Genomic DNA, 26,265 nt, shown 5'->3' on the forward strand with positions numbered 1-26,265 from the left:
TTTGAAATATTCTTTCTCCCCTAGTAATTACATGTCACTGATCTTATTCTGCCCTGTTTTGGGATTCTTTATGCTGACTAGCTCTGACTTCTTACTCTGACACCTGCCATGTCTTTATGGGTTTTTTTCCCCTCAACATGGATTTTTATTCTAAAACTTATATAAACCTTCATCTAGAATAACATCTAAATTTAGTATATTTCTTAATCTAGTATCAATCAAAGTATATTTCTTAATCTAGTTTATTACTATACCTAGAGATCTCTTCATAGCCATATATATAGAAATTTTAATTGATATTTAATTGACACAAAACATTGTACTAATTTCAGGTATGTATTTATATACTGTGAAATGACCACCACAATAAATCTAGTTAACATCCATCACCACATGTATTTACAATTTTTTTTAATTTTTTTTAAAGAATTTATTTATTTATTTGACATAGAGAGACATAGCTAGAGAGGGAACACAAGCAGGGGGAGTGGGAGAGGGAGAAGCAGGCTTCCCGTTGAGCGGGGAGCCCGATGTGGGGCTCAATCCCAGGACCCTGGGATCCTGATCCGAGCTGAGGGCAGTCGCTTAACGACTGAGCCACCCAGGCGCCCCCAATTTTTTGTGTTTAATAAGGGCATCACCTTACATCTTTTCTTTCTTATTACTGTCCTGATAGTTGAAAAAAAATCTTTCATGGCTTCAATTATCACTTAATTATTCAGTTGATTGTCACATATATATGATAAATTTGACTTCTTTACTAAAGCCCCAGACAACGTTTCATTTTTTCACTTGAGGGTTACACTTATATCTAAACATTAATATGTGAAAGACACTCTCAAATGTTTGTTGAATAAATATAATCACAATTACTCCTTTCTTTCTGACACCTTAAGTTATGAAATATTATCATTTCTGCCTCAAACCTCAAATTCATAACCATGATTGGGTTTCTAGTCTTTCTACTACTAACTCAAGTCTTCCTTATCTCCCTCATGAATTGTAAAAGGCCTTCCAGTTTCCATGTTTAAAGCCTTCTCAAAAAGAAAATTCTATTTCTGCTCTAACATGATCTCTTACCAAGCACAGCTCTCATCAGGTCAAGCTTTTGTACCTCCCTGTTGTCTTCAGAATTCAGAACCATCCTACACCATGTCTCAGCATGCTCCTCCAATTTTATTTAATTTTTCTTTACTTCTTTACTTCTGTACATATGTGTTTTTATCAAAATAAACCACTTATCCACTAAGCGCAACCTCAACTTTGACAACTCTATACTGTTTCTGCTAATAGACTGGAACGATTTTTTCCCCCTAATGTTCTGGAATGTAAGCATCTCCTTGCCACTCATTCTCCTCACGTTGAACTGTCAACAATCTAGTCATCCTTCAAAATCTAAACTAAATGCTTCCTTCTTTGAGAAGTTTTCTAGATCCTTAACACAGAACAATATCTCTTATAAGGAATCTCTGTGCATTTGGTTTATATGACACATACCAAAGTGTACTTTATTTATTAATGTAATTCTTTTATGTCCTCAATGAGGCTGCAAGCCCCTTGTAAGCCAGAAGATTAGTCATTTATCTTAATGACTTGAATAACAGGAAAGGTTTTGCTTATAGTAAGATACAATTTTCTTTTGATTTTAATTGAACAGTCAGTGAGCTAGCAACATGTAACACATCACTATGTTCCCTGAATTCAGTTTGATGAATACAATTCAAGTTCTAAGTCCAAAACTAAAACAATGAACTTCTAAAGAACAGTCTATTCTTACCAACAAATAAATATAAATGCTACCTGAAGTTATTGTGGAAAATTGGTGGCTAAAAGCATAATAAAAACTATCAAACACTTTGCTAAAGGAATGGACAAATCTTTAGAACAATGGAAATCTATGCCCATACCACATGGCAATACCATGAGAGCATGGAAGATCTCATACATTCTAGTCTGCCTTTGGAATGGCAAACGCTGGGCCTCAAATAATGTACTTTTTTCCCCTTTCAGTGCCTCACCTTCTTTGCTTTATGTTACTGCCTCTAAAAATTCTTATTATTTCTGAATCATAAGTCTAATTGTTATCCTTTGATTCTAGTTTATACTGTAGTAAACATAAAAATGGTAAAAGAATGAAGAGTTTTAAGAAAGATAGTGGTTAGCAAAACACAGGGGACCTGAAGGCTAAAATATGGGAGGAGATTTAATTTGGGAATCCGGAGTTTCCAGAAAGCTTTTTCAAGAGGAGTTTCAGGGAAGCGATGAGGGAAACACTGGGCTGCAAGGGATTGAAGATAAAATGTTTACAGAGAAAGAACAGAAAATAAGTTTAAAAAACTCTTCAAAGAATATTTTTGTTGAAGAAAAACAACTTTAACTCATATTAAATAATATTAAGATATAGTCCCCCTTGAACTAATTGATAACAATAATATTTAAAAAAATACATTGACTAATTCACGTCTTTTACTAAAACAAAAACCACTTACCTATACAGCCTATTTAGAACATTTAGAATACAATTTTGCAATAAGCTGAGACATATTGCAAATTGGAATCTCTCTATACCATATCAATTTTTCATGTTCATTCATTTATTCAGTAATTATATAAGCTACTTAGTGTTTAGTCTTTTGTAAGTGCTCATTAACTTTCATTTATTATAATTATCATATGTCTATTTTGAATGTCATATTCATACGTGAATATGAAAAATAAGTATTCTATTTATGCCCAATTATTTTATAAATGCATTAGCTTGTTTAATGTCTTTGTTCATAGAATATTTTTCTCAAGCTTTGTGTTAACTTTTTTAAGACCATAAGTCTTTTGAGAAACTGATCAAAGCTATGGACCTGCTCCCTCCAAAAATGAACATGCACGCATTTATACCAAAACATTCACAGCTTTTTAGCATATAATAGCATTTCATTTATTACAAGCTGATGCAGGCAGGGACATTTTTCAGAAAAAAGAAACTTCAAAACTTTTCATTTCAACTAATTCTGAAGAAAATCTTTCTAAGATATATCACTCATTTTCTTGCCATCTTAATCAGATTATAGGCACTTTTATCTTGATGAATAGAGGCCATGATTTTAGACATAAATTATGATCCTAAGAGTTAGAACTCATGTTCTTAAAGGTGAGGCATGAGTTGGTTGTTTCTACAATAGGGGCTCCATACTCTGCTATATTCTTTCAGTATAGCTTTTTATTGTTTCAACATTTCAACTATTATATTTGCTATATATGTATTTCTAACAGAACCATCTCTGCTTCCAACTCATTCTGTCTAAATCAGGAACCAGAAAACAGAAATGCAGAAACTATATTTAAAGTTGAAATAAAATAGACTATCAGCAAGGTTCTGAGACTCTCTTATTACACTCCATGGTCTTTATGATATTTATTTTTGGCTATTCAACTCAGTCTCTCTTCAGGAGCTTATCTATACCCCAGAAAAGTGAGGTGGCAATGCATGTAGGCTTTATGGAAAAAAGAAAATCTCTTTAAGAGACATGACGATCTCTTGTGGTTCTTTAAGTAGTCTTAATCCAACACACCCTGAAGAAAATGACCATAAAGAATAAGCAACCTCTCTTAGTTACCTAGTCTCTATTTATTATTCATAAGCTGTGTGTACATGTGTGTTTAAATGTGTGCACACATGAGCGTGTGTGTGTGTGTGTGTGTTTATGCTCAGTATAATGAGCTTAATGTTGAGTAATTAATATTTGTACTTAGGGTGTAAGATAAATGAGTGACAACTCACACATTTCACAATTTGCTACTGTAAATTATCCTCTGTGTGAGTCCTTGTCCAAAAGCTTTGGAAATATCAGACAAAACAGTATAATGGATGTTTTATATACACTAGCATCAAATTGTATAACATGAAGAATATGAATATAACTGGTAAAACATTATTTCAGGGTGTGTCTATGAGGATATTACTGGAGATCAATATTTGCATCAGTAGACCAAGTATAGAAGATCTCCCTCACTGATGCAGGTGGGCATCTCCTGAGAGCTGAATAGAACACAGAGGCAAAGGGTGGATCTGTTCTCCTTCTGAGCTGGTACATCCATCTCCTGCCCTCAGACATTGGTGCTCCTGGTTCTAGGACCCTCAGGTTTGGACTGGAACTACATTATCAGCTTTCCTGGCCTCCAGCTTGCAGACAGCAGATGGTGGGTCTTGTCAGCCTCCATAATTGTGTGAGCCAATATCCCCAAAATAAATCTCTTCCTATATATCTACTTATGTCTTATTGGTTCTGTTTCTCTGGAGAACCTAACTAATATATGGATACACTTTGGAAAAGTCCAAAATATTATTGAGAATAACCTTCTTCTAGTCATTGAACTATAATAAGTCAGTCTCTGGGCTAGTATTGGAAGGAAATCAACAATAAAAAAGATCTCTTTTAGGCTGTATAATAATGTTTGGGATATTTATTCACAGAATATAACATTTTTAAAAACCACAATTAGTTATACATAAGTGATCAGAAGTGATCAAATCACACTGTCCTTACACAAGATTGAAGATAGTATAGAACAATGTTGGCTTTATCTGCAGTACTAAATTGCTTTGAGTTACTATATTTAATACACTTCTTAAAGTTTAGCAATGATAAAGGAAGTAGGCTAACCTTGAAAACAGAATCTTAATGCAAAAAATACACAAAGTTTTCAAATACATAATTTTGGCAAGTCAAAAGAAAGGTAAAGAGTAATAAATGTTCATAATTTATGGAATTTTCATAGTAAATTATACTAGACTATAGAGGATTTCATATACTGTTATTCAAACCATGTACTTAAGTCTAAATTTAAGCTTACTAGACTCTGAGATTGGCATTCCTTTTTTTATAGTTTTTTCCAAACTGAACAAATGCCAGGTATCAATCTGATACTTTTTTTAAGAATTTTTTTATTATTTATTTATTTGAGAGAGTGCATGCAGGGGAGGGGAGAGGGGCAGAGGGAGAGGTAGAGAGAGCCTTAAGCAGACTCTGAACTGAACATGGAGCCAGATGTGGGGCTCAATCTCACAATCCTGAGATCATGACCTGAGCAGAAACCAGGAGTCAGATGCTCAACCGACTGCACCACTCTGGTGCCCCTCACTCTGATACTTTTACTTAGCAATGACTTTTAGAATTAGATGTTAACATTTACAAAAAAGAATTAAAGAAACAATACCTTTGTGTGTTTCCCCCTTAGTTTTTCTTGGAAATTACTTTGTGAATGGACTCATCTGGCACAGCAGCCTTCGTGGGTCCTCCTCACCACAGAAGTCATCAAGTCCTTCAGAGAGTGGTTCCAGCTTCAATGACCAGCATCCCCAGAATCTCCCTAGGTTCTTCCTTCCCTGTGCCAGATAACTCATAGCCCAATATACTATCGCTTTTCCTACAGAGTTGATCTTTCCTCTCTTTGCCTAGCCATTTCTGGAATGCACATTTAATTTGGATTTTCTCTGATTTCTGAATTCATTCTTCAACAAAGATACTATTTTTGGTCTCCATTTCTTCTCACCACTCAATGCTTAGAGCAAGGGACAGTTCACTCCATTCCTGAACCAGCACAAGCTGCTAAACACCCACTCAGAGGGAAAGTCTGGGCCCTCAAACTGACTCAGAAGGTGGATTAAAACATAAACCTAACTGAAAGGCCTTATGCTGCATTAAGATGGTATATTGGCATGGAAATGTCCCCATTTAAGGACTGCATTGCATAGGTCTTCCTCAACTAAAGAATATTACCAGCAATTAGTTATTATCCATTACAATTTGAGGTCATCCTGATGGAAGATATCTTAGGATCACATGAGTCCCTATAGGACTAAAATATCTTCTGAAGACACCAAGTGTAAAGTGAACCAGCAAAAGCCTTAATCATACATACAAATATATATATATATATATATATACACACATATATATAATATTATATTATATATTATATGTTTGTGTGTTCTGTACTAGTTGAACTCCCCTAGTTAATCACTCCACCAAGTTAGGTATCTTCCTGATCCAGAAACTAAAGTTTAAACATGCCATGAATAAGAATCTGAGGCAAGCTATGTTTATTTAAACACATTATTACCTATAGTGGTCTTTAGGTGAAGACTTAGGTGAAGACTACTAAAGCATGACAAATGACAGAAAATCTGAATCACAGCAAGATTATGAGAGGAAACTTTTAAAGAAATGAAAAAACTGTAAACCTATATCAACTCAATGCATATATTATTTAAAAGACTATTTCTTTGCTCTTGCCATGTCTTTTACTACAAAGAGTAATCTGCCATTTGGTTAACATTAGTGTTGTTGGCTCAGTGACACTGTAAAAGTATGCATAGGTTTTGCTTCTCTGTGTAATTCCTCCCTATTAGAGACAATTATTAATTATTATTGATGCGCTCTGGCAATACACAATCCACTATAGAAGGACGGGAGAGATCCACTGTGCCTGGCAGTCACTCAGGAAAACTGCTGTTGGCAGCAAGAAAGCACCATGACCCTTACAGGTATCCTGAAACCTATACAACCCGTGCTGATTCAGCTCATCCCTGGGACACCTAACAACAACATAAAGTAACTTGGCATCCTCATGAACAATGTATGGAAGATTATGAAGACTCATTTTTTTTAAAAAACACACAAGAATATATATTATATATTTTCAATATTACGTCAGATACCAATGAACATTTGGCAAATGGAAAAAGCAGTACATATTCTCCTCTACATGTGCATGTGCAAACATAGACGATATTTGATAAACACTCCAGGAATCCATACGTGTGTGTGTGTGTGTGTGTGTGTGTGTGTGTGTGTGTGTGTGTATAATGTATATGTGATCGGCCTATCTAAAAATCAGACACTAAGTATCCATAATACATTACTTACATATACCTGAAGATATGAGCAATGGATATTATACTTAAAATATATGGCGCAGATACTTGCAATTTTTTTTTAAATTTCAGTAAGATTTGGGGAAAAAATCCTATTTCTTACCTACATTTCCAGTCATTAAGTATGAATTCTGAAAGTCCATCATCCCCATTCCAACAATGTGTATAAAATCTTCAATCACCTGCATTAACTCTATTGAGCCAGGATAAATCTACAAAAAGATGCAAAGATTAGAAGGAATAAAAAGTCTATATCATGGAATACATCAACAAAAACTACATAATGAGGTCACAGATTAGCTCTGATTTATTTGAAGAAATTTCTGCAATTGGCAGCCGTTGTATTTTTGAAACACTAGTTGAGAATGATACCAGGTGTCACAGGGCAAGAACTTTGAAGGTGATATGATGCAGTGATTAATCCTCCATAAATCTAAGGAAACTAAAAATATCTAACAGATTGTATACTTAGAAATTACCCGTCTTTACTTTTGATGGGATCCTTTCCCCACTTATATATAACATAGAACAAACACTGACATTTGGGGACTTTTCACATTTTTTACTTAGCATCTATATGATGGCCACTGAAAGAAAAAAAATTCTTACTGCCATCATGAAGATATTTACAAACTATTAAGTTCACTGCAAAGTAACTTTTGTACCTTGGGAGAAACATTTACTTCTACAACTGTAACAGCTACTGAATGAATAATAATGCTCATAATAATTTCAGGATCATGACAACAGTTTTAGTGTGGGTGCTTCACAGGTACACATACATAGCAAACCCAACACCACGCCACCTCACACGCTGCACACTGAGGAGTCCTCGCTTAAAGACAACCTGATTCAGGCATAGTGTGTGGGAAGTGAAGGTTATTTAGAAGGTCATATGAATGTACTCTGTGTCACCCATAATGCTTATACAGCCAGCCTGCATTAGATAACCACAGTAGAGCAGAACATCTTGAAGTTGGGTTCATTTTTTTTAGCCATTCAGCACGATCACCCCTTGAAGCCATGAAAAAATTAAGTGGATTATAATTGTAGTGGTTTTGTCTTTACAAAGGCTGGCGCAGGAGGGGAAGAGACAGTCTGATTAGCAGAAGTATACAGACAGAGCTGGAAGGGGATGGGAGTAAGAGGGAGACATATTGGGCAGGACGAATAGCATGTGTGGTGTGTAAAGTTTACAGGAGATTTTGGCTGTGCCCCGCTAAAATTCAGACACTGAGGATGCATCATATAGATACATATATTTGAAGGCATGAACAATTGACTATTATACTTAGAAATGTGCAGCATGGGTATTTGTACATTTTTTTAATTTGGGGAAAATCCGGGAAGAAGTGTTATTTCTTACCTAGTTTCCAATCATTAAATATGAATTCTGAGAGTTCATCGTCATTATCATTCCAAAAATCTGCATGAAATTTCCATCAGTTCCAAGCTTTCTGCTACTACGGTATTTTTTCTACAATTTTTGTGTAGGTGTATATGAGTACGTGTTGTGTAAGGGTAAATACAAATTAAAAATAAGAGGCTTAATTCTCCCTGCTGAAAATGAGAGACTTCCTCTCCCAGCCTGCAGCCTTCATCCTTTGTTCTTAAAGCATTTACGTTTGAAAAATAATAATTGTTAAGTTCTTTCTCTGTCTCTTTGAAATGTACGTAAATCTTTTTGAAAAGCTAAAGGGAAGACACAGGGATGTCTTTCAGAGAGAGAGAGATAGAGGTGATAACAAGGAAGACAGGACCTCTATCTCTCAGTTTCTATGGGAGGGGAGGAGTGTTAACTTTCAGCAGGCACTTGCTCCAAGTTGCAAAACTCCCTTCATGAAGATAGAAAAAGCTTAATTTTTTTTCTTTTGGATAAAGCCAGTTAACTAACAAGTGGTCACCCCATTACCAGGTGAATTTAAGATGACTATGTGCGGCAAATGGAGTTCACCCTTTGTGCCACAAACATGGAGACTCATTTACCATGTAGCTGCTTTTATAACAATACCCTTTAGTAAAAGCTACAAAATAGTTGTTGTTTTTTAACTTCAAGTAGTCATCTTTATTTATTTCTAGTCCAGTAGTTATCTTTAAAGAGGCATTAAGGATTGTCACTACTAAAAAATATTTAAAAGATAAGAATATAGCTAACTCAAAATCACAAGTAGATAGATGGGTTAGGGATTCAGGATTTTCCATTGACGAGAAGTTGTACACCACTCACTGTTCGTTCAAGTTGGGACCTCACAATAAATAATGTCATCTGATGAACTGCAGTCTTCTTTTAAAACAGGGTATTATACATTTGCTCTAAATATGTCCATAATTAATAGTCTCCTGCATTCTGGAAAGATGTGCTTAGCCTCTGCAGCTGTATTCTAGGGAAAGAAACCATTTCCTTCCAGTGAGTGAATGAGGCTCTCCTCTAGAAGAAAGCCAAGGACAAATACATAATTCAAGCTAGCAGAAAAAGATAGATTCAGGGTCTTACACTGAGGACTGATCTTTTTTCTTGCTATGGCCAGAAGCACAGAATTTGTACCTGATAATGAGTTAGACCCACACTGGACTATTTTTAGAGCCCCTATCATAACAGGATTAAAAGGGCATGCTTTGCTCCTGAAGACCGAGAACATGATTATAAGAAGAGAAAGGGATAGATGGTTCACTTGAACCTCAGAAAATATTATTTTCAAGATTGCATTGTTTTCTCAGAATTAGCAAGGGTCAAGCAGAAAGCTTAAAGAATTTTAATACACAGTTAAATTAAATGTCCACAGGATTTTTAAAAACATGCTTATTCTCCCTTTCCTAACCTCTCATCCACTTTTTCTGTAATTTGGGGGAAAAAAAAAGTGTTATTACCCATACATATGTCAGGACAGCACAAATGGCAGTGAAAGGTATTTTACAACAATAATTAAACCAGTAAGGCCACTTGCTACACTGATCATGCATAGCAGAAAGAGAAAAAAAAAGCAGAATTCAAATTTTCTTATGAGAACTCATTTTTACAACTCTTGGCTTTGAATCCAAATGCACATCTGCATATCTGATCCAGATTATACATAGTGTTGTAGTAAATGCAAATGATTTTACTTGTTATTACCCCACAGTTCGGTTTGTAATATATGTTTTTAGATTTGCTGTTTCTCCCATAGTCTGTAGGCAGGAAAGAAACTGGTTGGTAAGGCATATAGTTACTATGTATTGATACCTCAAAGTTAGGAATTACTTAAACCAGTTCAGGTTTTCCCACATTTATAATATCATTCAGTCCATTGATTGTTAGGATAAAAAAGATCACTTATTTTCTCTAAAATTAGTATAATGTAATCTAGGATGACTTTTAGAAGTCTCCTTTTATGTTCTTGGGATAGCAAGCCATTAATTTCTTCACTTTTTTTTTTAAAGATTTTATTTATTTATTTATTTGAGAGAGAATGAAAGAGATAGCATGAGAGGGAAGAGGGTCAGAGGGAGAAGCAGACTCCCCGCCGAGCAGGGAGCCCGATGTGGGACTCGATCCCGGGACTCCAGGATCACGACCCGAGCCGAAGGCAGTCGCTCAACCAACTGAGCCACCCAGGCGCCCCTCTTCACACATTTTTTAAGCTTTCCTTAGCCGATTTCATTTTAAGTTTTGAAATGGCTCCAGCCTTACCTGTTGGGCATCCTCCCATTTTTCCTTGTTTTCTTCATCTAGAAGGTTGCTAACTATTTGAAAGAAGTTCTGCAAATTAAATCGGATAAAAGATTTAATGTTACATGAGGGAATATACTTTTCAAAAACATCCATTTGAACCGATTGTGTGGTAAGAGTATAAACACTTTGCCATATTGCTTTATGATCCTAACATATTATTCTAGAAGATCTTTGAGGATCCTTTCTCAGCACCATACTTCTGGGATTTCTCTATAACTTCACATATACACCTCAGAAGACATCAGAATAGGGAAAATACTTATGTTTACTTACGATTTTATCTTCCATTGAAGTCTCTGTATTGTATTCTGTCATGCTATCACCAAATTATTCCTCACAAATAAGTTGTCTTCCTTCAGTAGTGAAAATCCTTTGTGTATGTCTAAGTACAAGTTATCCAGTGATTGTGAACCATGATAGCTAGTTATATTGCTGTTCTGAAGAACATTGTAGTGAAGAAACAGACTGCGGGTAAGGCTGAGGCCTGTGACAGGCCTCCTCAGCTGGATCCTGGGTCTGCGCTTCCCGGCTGTTTTTAATTTTTACAACTACCTCTTGCAAAGATGACATGGAATTTTCTGAGTACCTGGCATAGAGCACATGGTTAAGTGCTCAATAAATCCTAGCTATTTCAAATAATTATTCTTTATTCTGCCTTTTGCCAGCAAGCCAAAATGGAAGAATGAATAAACACAGTAGCATGTTCCTATTCAAGGCCCAAATCCTCATCATCACCCATGTGGCCTAACTGCTGAAGACCTATTGGCTTGACTTTAGCCTAGTAGCACCCCCCGTGAGTCTTCGGTTTTCCCTTTCCGCGCAGACAGGCAGGTTTGGGCACGCATACATAGGCAGAGACTCAGGTCAGTTCATCTGCATTAGTACCCATGTCACACATGAGGGATCTTGACCAGAGAGACCTTCTTGTCCTCCCACACTACACTGTGTCTTCAAAACACAGGAGCCAGGAGAAGAAGACCAGAGTGCCTGTTGAAAACGAACAGTGACTTGGGGTTACAGGCGACCTAAGAAGTGCAAAGTGAAGCGATGACATTTATCTTAAGCTACATGGACAGCGGTCCCTCCATTGTGTCCTCAGAGCCCATCTCTTCTGCTTGGTTTGTATGTAATTTAGCAGGAGCACTGCCTCAGACGGATATATCAGCTCAGGACAAGACCCCCTCGAGGGGGAAATAATCGCAATTTTTAGCCTCATCAGCCTTCCTCCCTAGCCAGCTTTTCAAAGAAGGTCTTTATTCAAATTCCAAATAAAGTCACCTGCATGTTTTTAGAAGAAAAACAAAGCTGCTTCACTTCCTCTTCTCTTGTGCTTTGAAGCTGTGAGTATCTATATTTAATTGCCCTATTTGTGCTATTTATTTTAATAGTTCCTGGTAATCACATGGTTGGAACATGTTTCAAGTCATAACCTCTGTAAAAGTTACAGAACATTTTTTGCGACTCTTGAAAATACTGCAAGTCTGTTTGAGACCTGTTTTCAATTCATTTAAACTTTTTGTACTGCCAGCCATTTTTTTCCACTTAAAATTTTCTGGTTGGAGTGATAACATTTTAAGGGCTTAGTCCATTGAGCTGTAACTCTACCTATGGGCAGAAAGAATTAACCTTCAGAGTTCTCCAATTGCCTATGGCTGTTTAACTCAGTAGGGGACATGCTGCTAATGAGGCAAAAGTTGCAGATTTCATCCCTGTCCATGCCAGTTAGCTGTGCTGAGGTCCATGACCACAGTCTGCATCCTAACCCCTGCCAGCTTTCATACAAATGCACGCCACCACTAACAAGAGACACCAAGAGAATGGGAAGCAATTTGTGCAAATGCATCTCCATTTCTGAGAAAACACTTCACAAAGCATATTTTACTGATAGTGGGTCAGTGACACTGCGCTTTACATGAAGGCCGGGGAGCACACACAATTCCTTGATCAAAGTGATACGTTCAGAGTTCAGTTTTTTTTTTTCTTAAAGTGCCAAAGGACATATACAAAAAACACAAATTACTAAAATATACATTCAACTAGGCAAACAGAGAGTGTAAGAAATGTTTTTATATCACCTTCCAAGGCAATGAGACGGACTTTATTAATCAGGGTGGAAAACTGGTACAGAATAAAGTTCTCCTATCTCCCTATCGATTGGATTGGGAATGATCTGCTGTGAGATCACGCAGGGCACAGTGAGCTAAGCCTGAAAATCCAGAGAGGGGGAGGCGGGGCACTTACGGGGAGACTGTCTTTCTTATTCCTCAGTGTATCCTCAGTACACACAAATGCCTTGTCCTTGGCATGTATTTAATAGAGTCCTCACTTAAAGGAAATAATGAAGTCACACAGCCACTACACGTCAGGCTCTCGAACAAAACTCAAGCATCATTCCTTTGAGCAGACCCTGTTCTCATCTATCATTTCACTTTGACATTTGCTCAAAGATCAGACTGAGCAAAGAGTAGAATCAAACAGAATAGCATTTTTTTGAGAAGGGGACATATAACATGTTAGGCCACTTGATTGAATTTTTGAGGAAAGTATGAAGCAACTTCCCTGGCAGATGCACTGCTCACTGGCGTTCTTCAGGAACTCTGCTTATTCTGGCAAGATCTCTCTTTTGGTGACTTATGTGTCAGGTCACTTATGTCAGCCCCTGAGTTGCGACTGACAGTAGTAGGTTTTTGTTTTGTTTTGTTTTTATCAGCCCTGATCTCTATGGCCTAGACTGTTCTGAAAAATTAAGTGTCCTTGGCCAAATCTGAGTTTGGAGCTTGAACGGGGCAGACCTGGTTTAAAATCGTCCCCAACCTTCATTAGCTGTGTGGTTCCAGGCTAATGTTGCCCACCTCTGCCTTCCTTCTCTAATCAATAAGATAGAAATGATAGATATTAGCTGCCTGCCAGAGCCATTGTGAAGCTTGGAGCTAATTCTTAGCACAGAATCTGACGCGTGGTAAGTGCTCAATATATGGCGGCTTTATGATTTTATTTCCTCTGTGTTATCTTTTTTATGACCAGTGGTGTGATGTGTATTTGTGGCCACATGACAGTGAATCTGCACCCATAAGGCTGCCATAGACTTTCACAACCTGGGGTGCTCTCTCCTTCTCTCTTTTATAGCCTCTTCCTCTCCAAGCAGTATGTGGAGCACAGAGCTTATTCACCACTAACTTCGGGGCCTATCATCTGTCCATGAGAAAACTCTCGTTCCTAAGAAATGTACTCTGCTGGAAGGGTTTTCAGTGTTATTATTATTGGACACCTATTATGTGAGAGACATTGTGCAAACGTTTGTTGGACACAAAGGTTGGGGGGCATGACTCTTCACTTATTCTTTGCAGGAAGTATTATGAAAATCAGCGCAATAAATGTCTGTTTTAAAGAGAAGCCATAAATGTTTCTGCCACATTCATAGTGCAAGTCCTAGATTTGGCCACATGAGACTAAAAGGCCACTCTATTTTATGGAAAGTGGTAACTCATTGTTTGTTTTACATCTGATTGGCTTCTGCTTGACAAATTTCTCATGTACTCTATAAAATTTTCTATAAATATACTGAAACATATCTGAGCATTTAGATTTTGCTGAAGTCCTTGTGGGAACAGAGCTGTAGATGAAGCTAGTGATTTGAGATATCTGAGCTCTGGGAAATGTGTTCTCCTCCTCTTAACCCATCAGGGGGGCACTGAGAGACAAAGACAAGCCCTAAGGAATAGACTTGATAATGTAGAACTGAAAGTTTTAAGGATTCATGATGGTCTTTAAGGAATCATGATGGTCCTGACTAGAAACACAGGACGACCATAAAAAGGCATAAAGGCTAAACAAGGAGTCAGGGACAAGTCATTAGGGTAAGGATGCACAGAACAGGATAGGCCATTGACTCCCCAATCTAGAGAGCAGTTGATAGCTGCAAGGCCATGCATGATCTAGTCCCTTCTTATTGCTCCAAATCTGCCTTAAGCTCTCCTGCCCCACAGTCTCTATATTGCAGGTTCTTTAGACTTCTTCATGCATGCCAAACTCTTTCCTGCTTAGCCTCTGGACCTATATAATGCTGTTCCCTTTCTCTGACTGCTCTACTTCCTGTTCTTTACTTGAATAACTCTTTCTTGTCCTTCATGTCTACATTTATATGCAATTTCCTCAAGAGGGCCTTATCAGATCATTACCACCACCCTAAGTTTTCAGGGTCAGCATATTTTTTTTTCCTGATTGTATTCAGTGAACATTTTTATTTTTCATTTACCAATATCTTCATCATTCAAAATTAACAAAAAATTCCATTGGACAAAGGGAACTGTCAGTTCATAGACATAAACAACCATAAAAATATGATGTAAAGGAAGTGGGTATATAAGGGGCCCTTGTTCTCTGTCCTGATAGTCAGTTTTCCCCAATACAGGGTGAATAAGTATGCATCCCTGGCTCCACCCCATCTCTACATCCCTGCAGGAGCAACTCAACAAAACTACCATGCATTGACCCAAGGATGAACAACTGCACTTCATCTTAACATAAAAGAGAGGATAGTAATGCAGGCAACCATCCAACTGTATAGCACCCACTTAAAAGGTGACAAACATGTTGACTTGTAGTTGCATTGCGTAGTCTTTTCAAGTGTATCACCATTTTTAATTATAATGTACTTGTATGATGATCATTTCAGGGCTTTTCCCTTCACCATTTTATAATCTAGTTGGGATTATTTCACTCTTATGCCCTAGTGTACAGCATAAGGCAAGGAAAATGTAAACACTCAAACATTTCAAAATGATTAACTGCATGCCTTCTGTATATAAGACAATGGGCTAGGCATTGAAAGAATTAAAAAAAAAAATCAACAAATGGCCCCCACCTAATTTGCTACCTCCTTCCAAATCAACACCTTCCTCTGCCGTATATCAGTGCCAGCAAGTTCCTCACTATGTCCAGGGAAGGAGATATGACACTTACTTTTACAGATAAGAAGACTGGCTATCTTGAATGAATATGGAATCAAACCTTTCTTACTTAAAATGGTATACTGACGTCTTGGGACCATCCTAAGCACAGACACATACTTTTGAGAAGTTGTAGGGCCTAATTAATGGATGGGAAGCAGCTGTGGATAGTTGACCCTGGTCCTCAGTTTTAAATCCAGCAACAACCAATGAAGAGGCCTTCTCTTCCAAAAATACAGTTTACTCTTTGGCAAACACAGCAAACCCTCCCAGCCCTACAACTACCACTATCCCACCCTTTGCAGGATGCATATGGTCATAGAAATGCTGCTTTGTTAAGCAAAAGAACAGCATAAAGAAAGTTATAAAAATATAACCCAGGCAGCAAAGCACAGTGGGCTTTGGCAAGGAAGAAGCCTGGGGAAAGTTACATTGGTAGGTAAGCATTTCAATAGTTCAAAAGAACAATTACAAAGACCTAAAGGACAATAGTGGATTTGAGAATGGAAAGGGGAGGGAAGACATGGAAAATATTTGAGAAGCATGAACGTATCTACTTATTTATTTATTGAACACCTACTAAATACCTGGCAGTGTTGTAAGTGCTGCGAATACCACAGTGAACAAGGCACATGAGGGCTCCTACTCTCATGGAGCTTACACTGTTATGGGTACTGGAAAGCAATAAATAAGTAAATAAGATGATTTCAGGGGGTGATACAAAAATAACACAGTTTATGGGAATAGACAGTAACTGGGTTGGGGAGGGGTGTGTGCATGCTTATGCGAGATTGCTTTGGGTTGAATGTTCAGCAGGAAACAGCTTTCCAATGAGGTGACATTTGAGCATAGAACACAGTGGTAAGAAGGAGGCAGCCGTGGGAAGACCTGAGGAGGAGAGTTCCAGGAAAAATGGGAAGAGAAATGACAACTTCCTAGGGTAGAGGGGACAGTATGCACAAGTTTTTTTGTTTTGTTTTGTTTTGTTTTTAAAGATTTTGTTTATTAGACAGAGATAGAGAGAGACAGCCAGAGAGGGAACACAAGCAGGGGGAGCGGGAGTGGGAGAAGCAGGCTTCCCACAGAGCAGGGAGCCTGATGTGGAGCTCGATCCAGGACCCTGGGATCATGACTTGAGCCGAAGGCACACGCTTAACGACTGAGCCACCCAGGCACCCCAGGATAAGTTTTAAAAAACAGAGAGAAAGCTGGTAGAGCTGGTGTGGTCTTAAAACAGGGGGAGGGATGTGGGAGAGGAGGGAGACTATGAACACAAGATGTAGAGGATAGAGGTCAGAAAAAGTGGGGCCTTGATCCCAGGCTGTAGTTCTATGACATGAATTTCATTAGAAATAAAAGATCTGCCTTTGGCTGCTGAATGGAAGACAAAATGCAGAAGAGTGAGAGGGAAAACAAGGAGGTCAGAAAGGAGTCTGTCTTGCTTATTGAGGCTGGAGATGATGCTAGCTTGGTTAGGGAAACAATATGACATGGTGACAGACTGCACAGGAGGGAGAGTACAGCATCAAAGATCAGTCTTTGGCTCCCAGTTCAGGCAGTTTAGAATGATGATGCAGTCAGCCACGCTAAATACCAAAGAAGAAATAGCAGTGTTGCAAAAGAAGGTAGTTTCATTTTGTTCAGTTTGTGTATGAAGAGTCTATAATATATCTAAGAGAAGAGGCCCAGTGGGCTGTTTTAACTACAAGTTGGAATCTTAAAAGGTAAATATTTGTGACTCATTAGTTCTAGTTGAAAACTGGAGCCTTTGGGAGAAAAAAAAAGGTAACTAGGAATAGAGTTGAATGGGATGAAGTCAAGGTCAAAGCACCGGTGACAGACTAGATAGGAAGAGGAATAAGTAAGAGAGATGGGAGATAAGAAGGTAGAAAGAGAAGCAGTATTTAAAGGTGATAGAATAAAATAAATTCAGAAAGAAGACACTCCACTGGGGAGATTAATCTAGAGGAGATAGACGAGGCATTTAACAAGGGTAAAAATCCAAAGAGGGTTCAAGGCGTAGTTCGGTACATCTCATGTCTTTTTTCAGCCTCTATGCACTTGGCCAACGACACATGCATGTGGGAGATACAAAACCATGAACACACCCAGATTATAGACAAAGACATGAATAACATATGTCCAACTTCCTCTGACCTGGCTGTGACTCTACTTCTTAGTCTTCTATTCCAAAAAACATACATAAGTGAAATTGAGAAACATTATTATACAAACAATCTTGGGTTTGTCCTAACGTACTTTTTAAAAAACTAACCATCCCTAAAGAGTACTTGAACTTATTTTTTTTGGTAACAGGTGAATAGACAAAATAACTCATAACTAATTAGGACAAAGAGTCATGACACTGTGGCTTAAATCTTTTATCTCGAATATCTACTCAAGCAGCACATCAACTAGCCATTGACAATGAGAAACTATCAAGGTTCAGGAAGGCAGGAGACTATAATCCAGGATGCCCCCTGGCAGGTTCTGAGACCTGCCTCACAGGTCTCACAGAAACTCTGACTCATTTTGAGAACGACATCAGAACATCATTCCAGGAACACTGGCTGTCTTTCACACTAATCTCATTGCTCTGCCATGATTTAAGACAGTTTGACCTGTAGAGTTTCTAAATAGCTTGGATGGGCGATTTTTTACTCAATGCTACCAGTCTCTTCAGGCTAAGTTCAGGACCAAGGGCTCCAGCAGGAGGCAGCAGAGAGGGTGTGCTTTGAGGTACAGTGGATGAGGGAGGCTAAGTGAAAAAAAAGAAGCCATCGGATGTTCAGTGCCTTCAGGCATGAGATGGGCACTACTCGAGGGTCCTTGTTTAAAAGGGAAAGGTGAAAAAGTTAGTTATACTAATATGATTAAATATGCTAAGGATTATTAACCAGAGGTAGCCTGGCAGAGCAGGCCAAATTATACAAACAGAACTCAAAGTGGCAAAATCATCCTCAAATTCAGACAGGAGCTGCTTCTTAAGCAAGGAATGCTATAACCATCTATTCCCAAAGTTTGGGCAGGCCTGGCTGATACATCAAAGGGCCAGCAGGTTCAAGAAGCATGCACACATCCCAAATTTACCCCTGGCAACATTACAGGCAGCAGCCGTAGTAGGTCCTGTCCTGGTGTAAGATGCCTGGCCCATGCCTCTTTGCTAAAGGGCAATTCTCACAGTCCTTCAAGATTCCCCATCATGGGCTGATCGTGTCCACCCCAGATCTGAATGTTGAAGCCCTAACCGCCCCCTCAACAAAGTACCTCAGAATGTGTCTATATTTGGAGACAGAATATTTCAAGAGTTAATTAAGTTATAATGAGGCTGTTAGGGTGGAGCCTAAGGCAATCTGATGAGAGTCCTTGTAAGAGGAGGAGATCAGGACACACAGAGGTATGGGGAGCATACACGCACAGATAGAAAAGCTCTGTGAGGACACAGTGAGAAGGCAGCCAGAGGCAAGCTTAGGAGAGAGGCCTTGGGAGAAACCAAACCTGCCGACCTCTTGATCTTGGACTTCTATCTCCAGAACTATGAGAAAATAAAGTTCTACTGCTTAAGCCACCCACTCTGTGGTTATTTGTTGTGGCAGCTCTAGCAAACCAATGTATTCCCCAATAATTTTTTAAAAGAAAAATCTTCAAGTGGCGCTGGGCGGTTCAGTCTTTTAAGCATCCCACTCTTTTTTTTTTTTTTTTAAGATTTATTTATTTATTTGAGAGAGAGAGAATGAGAGAGAGAGAGTACATGAGAGGGGGGAGGGTCAGAGGGAGAAGCAGGCTCCCTTACTGAGCAGGGAGCCCAATGTGGGACTCGATCCTGGGACTCCGGGATCATGACCTGAGCCGAAGGCAGTCGCTTAACCAACTGAGCCACCCAGGCGCCCAAGCATCCCACTCTTGATTTCAGCCCAGGTCCTGATCTCAGGGTCATGAGATTGAGCCCCGAGTTGGGCTCTGTACTCAGTGGGGAGTCGGCTTGAGATTCTCTTTCCCTCTGCCACCCCCGCTCAGATACTCTGTCTTTCTCTAAAATAAATAATCTTTAAAAATAAATAAATAAAAGGAAAACCTTCGGTAATAAGTGGAAACACAATAGAAAACTACCTGTATATTTTGCTAGTGCAAATCTCAGTATTTTCTTGACTCCAAAGGAAATAATGAATAATTCTGAAAGGGACAAAACTATCAGATGTTTTACTATATTTTTTTAAACCCAACTGAAAAAATTTATTTACACATACATGGCGTTTACCAGTCTATAGGCAGTACTACACATATTCTTAAAACTTCTTAGCCTCCCGCCCTCTTCCTACCTGATTGTTGCACATACTTTGCACTCTCCTGTGCAGATTGTGAGTTTACCTCAGCCAGCAGCCATCTTCTAAAGTTTGTTCTTGGTAGGATTTAATCATGTTGATTTGGGAAGCAAGATTTATTGCTTAATATCTCATCCATTTAAGGAAATCATTTGGCACTGAATTTCTTATTTTCACCTTTATAATAAGGGCGAGGTTTAAATACTACCTAGAAAGAGCTGTTGTTGTACAGGGCTCTCTCTGCCACAGAGAAATCATAGGAAATCCTCCCAGGCTGCTAAGCATTGAAAATAGGAGCTGTTTATGACTTGGAGTGATTGCCAGCTGGGAGTTGTGGTCCTGTTCACAACTTGGTTCCCACTGAGCTAGAAATCCTGGTTATTGATGTAAGCCATTCTCTACGTCCACTTGCTCCCTATCTTTAAAATGGCCTTGCAATGTTGACCTTAAGGACTAATGCTTCTTTTCGGACTCCTATTTTCCTTGACACATTCTCTACCCTTCTCCTCTGTAATAAGTGATTAAAAAAAAAAGTGCCCATACTTCCCCAGATGGTGCCATGAGGAACATCTGGCCTTCCTCTCTTTGTAAGAGAGATACCAAAGTACATATGTGCATTGGCACATTGGTCATTCATGGACATGTGCAGAGTGGAGAACATCTGAATCACCCAATGCACATGTACCCAGCTGAGGCCAAACATGGCAATGCTCTGACTTTTTGTTTCAGTTCACATACTGTAAACAAGTTCCTTTTCATGGCCAATTTAATGCTCAGGTTGTTTTTTGTTTGTTTATGGCCAATTTAATGCTCAGGTTGTTTTTTGTTTGTTTTTTTCCCTTTATTGTGTGCTTTTTATTGGTGATTTCACTGTTTAAAATGTCCCACAGCATAGTGCTAAAGGACTATCTAGTATTCTTAAACTCAAAAAGACCGTCATGTGCCTTAGAGAAAAAAACATATGTATTAGGAAAACTTTTTCTGGCATGAATTATAGTGTCTTGGCCGTGAGTTCAATATTAATGATTAACCATATATCTTAAAAACAATGTCTTTTAACAATAACCACATAAAACAAGGTCATGTATTAATTGGTTCATGAAAATGGTATGAACAGATTCTCAAAGGAACCTCACCCTGTATTTTCCCTAGGAGGAAATGGCTCAGTATTCATTTATTTAGTGTTTGCTGCAACTTTACATAATATAACTACCATGAATAATGAGAATAGACCATACTACTATGTCTTCTTTATTTATTTAGATATGAAGAAATAAGATATAGAAATATTAAGTAATGTGTTTGAAGACACCAAGATAGTTATTAGACAAGATGGAATTTCAACCTGCATGTGTCTGATTTAATTCTGTCAAGTCTTAAAGTTCCAGTGTGTGTGTTGCAAATTCAATCTTCTATTGATAGAATGAGTCTCACTACAAATTTTCCCAGGGGTGAAAAAAAGGTAAATGGATGCATTTTCCTCTCTTTCCCTTTCTCTCTCTAAACTGGATGTTCAGAATTTTGTGTGTGTGTGTGTGTGTGTGTGTGTGTGAACAATGTAAATTTCCCCCAAATTACTATGTTATTCATATTCATTTATTAATTACTTCAACAAATATTGGAGTGTCTACTATGCTTCAAGACATAATCATCTCTCAACAAGTTTAAAATTTATTGCTGAAAACATACCTAGAAACAAATAATTAGGATATTATGAGCGATGTTACAATGTTATATAAGAAATATGCTAGAAGTAGAGATATTTACAAGGTTTCAAAAGGCCAGGCAATTAGGAAAAATTTGAATTCTTCTTGGGATTTGATGAGAAGACTTTTGAGTAGAAGGTATTTTTGAGCTGGATCTGGAAGGAACTTGCATCAGATTGGAAACAGGAAGGATAAACTACATAGAGAACTAATAGGAAAGAAACTTAGAGATACGACAAAGCCCCAGGGTTTGGAAAAGGATGTATCAGAAGGGAAAAGACTTTTGGAATATCTTTTCTACAGTTTCCAAAAAAAAAAAACCTATTACTATGCTTTATCATTCCAAGACACACAACTACATTTTATTTTCTCCCCAACTTTAATAGGTTGTAGCTATTCTAGCTCACTTTCATCAATGCATCAAATCAATCTTTTAGTGAATCCAGCGTTAGTAGGCATTTTAACTAAAATGCATTGCACATAAGTACATTGAAAAGGATGCATTCTTTTTAAACCATTTTGCTTAATCTTTCTTTGTTCACTTCCCAGTTTTAAAAAAAAAGAAGTGAAAAAATCTTAGTGGTACCTATGTAATTATTAATTTTGTTGTTAAGATTCTATGTTAAATCTTGTTTGAGAACGAGGGTGTCCTGGAGGTTGGCTGGGATCCAAAGATGGATCAGGAAAATGTCTTCTTTTTCAAGATTTACTAATGAGTGATAATACGAGATATAAAGAGATGCAGGAGAAAAAGTGCTATTAGAATTCAGAGGCCCAGAGTACCAAGAAATTACCTTAGAAGACTGGGAGAGACCAAGCCAGTATAAGAGCACAGAGGAGGCAAAGACCAAGAGCTAAGAACATACAGTGTATTCAAGAAGCAGGAAGTGGTGGGGTGCCTGTGTGGTTCAGTGGATTAAGTGTCCAATTCTTGGTTTTGACTCAGGCCATGGTCTCATGGGTTGTGGGATCAAGCCCCATGTTGGGCTCTGTGCTCAGCAGAGAATCTGCTTGAAAGATTCTCTCCCTCTGTCCCTCCCCTCACTCTAAAATAAATAAATTAATTTAAAAAAAGAAGCAGTAAGTAATTAATTTGACACAAGTCTGTGAAGAGGAGGACTAACATGCATTTGGCTGTAAAGGTAGGTAACCTACATACTGTGGAGTGTACTAGAAGACAACATAAAGACTTTGGGCTGTCATTCAGGGGGCTTGGAGCTCCAGTGAAGGTTGCTGATCTAAGAAGTGACATAATCAGAGCTGTACTAGGATAAGTAATAGGACTATGATGTACAAGATGAAAGAGATTTAGGTAAAGATCTGAGGGAGGATTAAAGGAAAGAGGCCATGGAAATAATGTAGGCTGAGGCAATTAAAGGCTAAATTAGGATAAGAGCAGTGGGAAAAGAGAGGAAAGAAAGGATAGAAAAGATACTGTGTAGGCATAGCCTATAAAAAAGTAAAAGAAGGAAAAGTCAAGATAACATTATAATTCCAGCCTAAGGACCCCTAATTCTACAAAGGGAAGTACAATATGCAAGAAAATTTGCAATTCAAGATAAGTTCAGTTTATCCCCATATTAATCCTGATGTGCTAGCCAATCAGAAATGACCAGAGCCCTTGGAAATAGAGGATTGAAGTTTAAGTAAGGTACAGGCAACGTTGACTAAGTTTACAAACCAGAGTTTATAATCAAGTAAAGATGATAAATATATATAAAATGTTTCTATAAAGTGATGGAAAGTAGAATAAGAGAGGTGTAAAGTTGTCTGGGATTTCAGAAAAGAGAAAGATCATTTTTAGATGGAGTTTGGGGCTTGCTGGTCTGGCATTCAGAAAGTCTTGCTAGATCCAGGCTAAAGATTTTGACAGACAGAGATGGAAGAAGAAGGAATTCCAAAAGAGGAGGGCATTCCAGGGGCCTGAAAAGATACCAGTAAAGACAATGAAATAGAAAAAAATCGCTCTCACTTGTGAAGGGATGACTGGGACACCAACATGCTGAGAATTTTGTGTAGTGTGGAGGATTAATAAAAGAGTGGGGTGGAAATTTCTGACTATGTCAAAATGACAACAAAATAATCAGCCAAACTGCTCTATTTAAGTCAAACCAGCTAATATTCCCATGACTAAGCCTTTGGTTAAACTAATTGTTCATTGAGTCAATGCACTCTAATGAGTAACTCAATCAAAATATGTTCCCAGTATAACCTGTTAATCTTAATTTCTTCAGTTTCAGCATCTAAAAATGTTAAAGCTCTACACTCTTGAGGGTTAAAGGAGGTCCTAGAGATTATGTAGTTCATCATTCTACCTGATGTTTCAACTGTGAACATAAGCGTATAAGGTTTTTTTGAAATTACAACTTGTATTTTGCATCAAGGACTTAAGATGTTATTTTTTAATGTAAATTCTAATGGACAGAAGTATCTCAGAACTATGGGGAAAATATCGGCTTGGCTTACTTTATCAAGTTTTTAAAACTGGAAAACCATTTCATTCTTTGTAAAAAAGAATTCTTGAAATGCTCAAATGACAGTAATCTTCCATCCCACATATTTTTACAATTAAAACTATTCTTGGACACTGGTGATATAATATAAAATGCAGCACCAATAATTCTCATTTCAGTTACTTTCAGCAGTATATGCATATAATTTAAGTAACATATGTACCTCTATACATATCAGGGCATTAATATCATTTATGAACGATTCCATGATTTCAAAAAGTCTTCTTTTCCTCCTTCCCTCAATAGCTGATTAAAACAAAACAAAGCAAAACAAAACAAACAAAACAAAACAAAACAAAACCCCTCTGCATTCTCCATGTGAAATGCAAATAAAACTCCCAAATGAAGAGTAGGCTGAAAGAAAACTACCTGATCTGGGAGTTTTGCCAAAACCTTATTTTAATGAACTTTATGGGGAGATACAGGAAGAGCATTATGCTGGAAATGCAGAAATCAACTCAGCATTCTTGGCAGGAGTACATTTTAGCCTATAGCAAAAAAGGTGTTAATTTGAAATGCAAGCAGGAGTTGCATTAAACGTGCTTTGTTTGCCATGCAACAAGCTGTGCTTTAATGGCAAAGGCAATACTGAAATTGGGTGAGTACTTAAACTTTAGTATAGAAATAAATGATTTTGCTCTAGAAGTCTTCCATGACAAGAAAAACATACTGTGAGGAGTTACTGAATTTCTTTTTTTCCTATCCAGAACAATTCTCTATTTGCCCAATATTTTCAGGCAATGGTTCCACAAAATTAAATATGGCCTTCCCCCTTCTGATAGCAAAACCCCAACAAAACTTAAACTATATCTTCTTTGCATGTTATAGTTAATGTGCTTTCATTATGCCTAATGTACTTTTAAGAGTCTCTTATGGTGAGATGGTGATATTAAATGTGGGAATAAAATATCCATAATACAACCTTGAATTTGCTATTGTGCCTTTTATCTGAGGGCTCAAAACACTTTATACACATTCTCATTCAGTATCTCCTTGAGGTGTGTTATGTGCATTTTATGGTTGGGGACACTGAGGTGTACAATGACTAAGGGAATTGAGGTCATTTCCAGAGCTCACACTAAGCACAACCTGAATATGTCCCCTGCAGGAATAAGTGCTCTCTTCCTCCAAGCCAGAATGCCTCCAAAGGGCTGCAGCACTGGCTTCTCAGGGCCAAAACCCCAATGCATCTTCACTAGTCTTTTTGTTCAGGGGATTATCTCTCTTACCTGGACACCATCAGATGCAGGGATGTAACTTGCCCTTTTAAACGTGTCTGTCACATTTCTGAGAATTTCCACAGACATCAGAAGATCACCTGCATAGAAATTTTTCCTCTGAGTTAAATCCAGCAGTGTCTTGGTCACCTGGGACATTCCATCACCTGCCAACATTCGTTGCCCCTTAGCAAGGTGTTCTTTGATCTGTTATGGTCAAAAGAACAGAACAAACATCAGAATCTTCATTACTATTAATCTACATATTTTCATCAAATTTATTTAAAATTGCAGAGTCAACTCTAAAATAGCATTTACAAAATTGTAAATTTTGTGTATCTGACACTCAAATGGATAAACGTCCAGTATGCAAAAACTAATGAGTGTATACACTTTGGCAGGCATGACAGACTTACCTTTTCTAGTACTCCGAACACACAATTGAACACATTGGGAAAAGTTTGTACTAATTTGGGTTTTTAATTGAAGTAAAAATAAAAAAATACTTTTGCAGGTGATAAACAAGTGAGATGATTCAGGAAGATGTGATCAGAGACCGGAGATTAAAAACATTTCAAAATATCCATTTTTCTAACTTCCAGGAAAGATGGTGGAGTAGGAGGACCCTAAGCTCACCTTGTCACTTGAATACAACTAGCTAACATCCACATCAGTGTAAATAGACGAAAAATGACCCAAAGACTGGCAGAACAAACTCTCCACAGCTAAATGTAGAGAAGAGGCCACATTAGAGAGGATAGGAAGGGTGGAGATGCAGGTGGGAGAGGGGGAGGGAGCTACAGTCAAAGAAGGGAGGGAGAAACAGATTGTCACACCAGGGGAGCACACACAGGGAAGATGAATCCCCATAATATTTGGTTTTGAAAACCAGAGGAGCCAAATTTTGTGAGTTCTTAC

General features: G+C 37.9%; 1 protein-coding gene across 4 annotated transcripts in view; it reads right to left on the reverse strand.

Moving 5' to 3' along the window:
• The window catches only part of ADGRB3 (adhesion G protein-coupled receptor B3), a 726,710-nt gene that overhangs the window by 345,436 nt on the left and 355,009 nt on the right, over positions 1 to 26,265 (reverse strand). For all 4 annotated transcript variants that reach the window (XM_027603097.2, XM_027603095.2, XM_027603096.2 and 1 more), the window contains 3 exons: positions 25,360 to 25,554; positions 10,599 to 10,667; positions 7,035 to 7,143 (listed from right to left, as the gene is read on the reverse strand). In XM_027603097.2, coding sequence (XP_027458898.1) covers positions 7,035 to 7,143; positions 10,599 to 10,667; positions 25,360 to 25,554 — 373 coding nt within the window. The remainder of the gene's footprint in view (positions 1 to 7,034; positions 7,144 to 10,598; positions 10,668 to 25,359; positions 25,555 to 26,265) is intronic.

Source organism: Zalophus californianus, chromosome 7, assembly GCF_009762305.2.
Source record: "Zalophus californianus isolate mZalCal1 chromosome 7, mZalCal1.pri.v2, whole genome shotgun sequence".
NCBI classification, from domain to species: Eukaryota; Metazoa; Chordata; class Mammalia; order Carnivora; family Otariidae; genus Zalophus; species Zalophus californianus.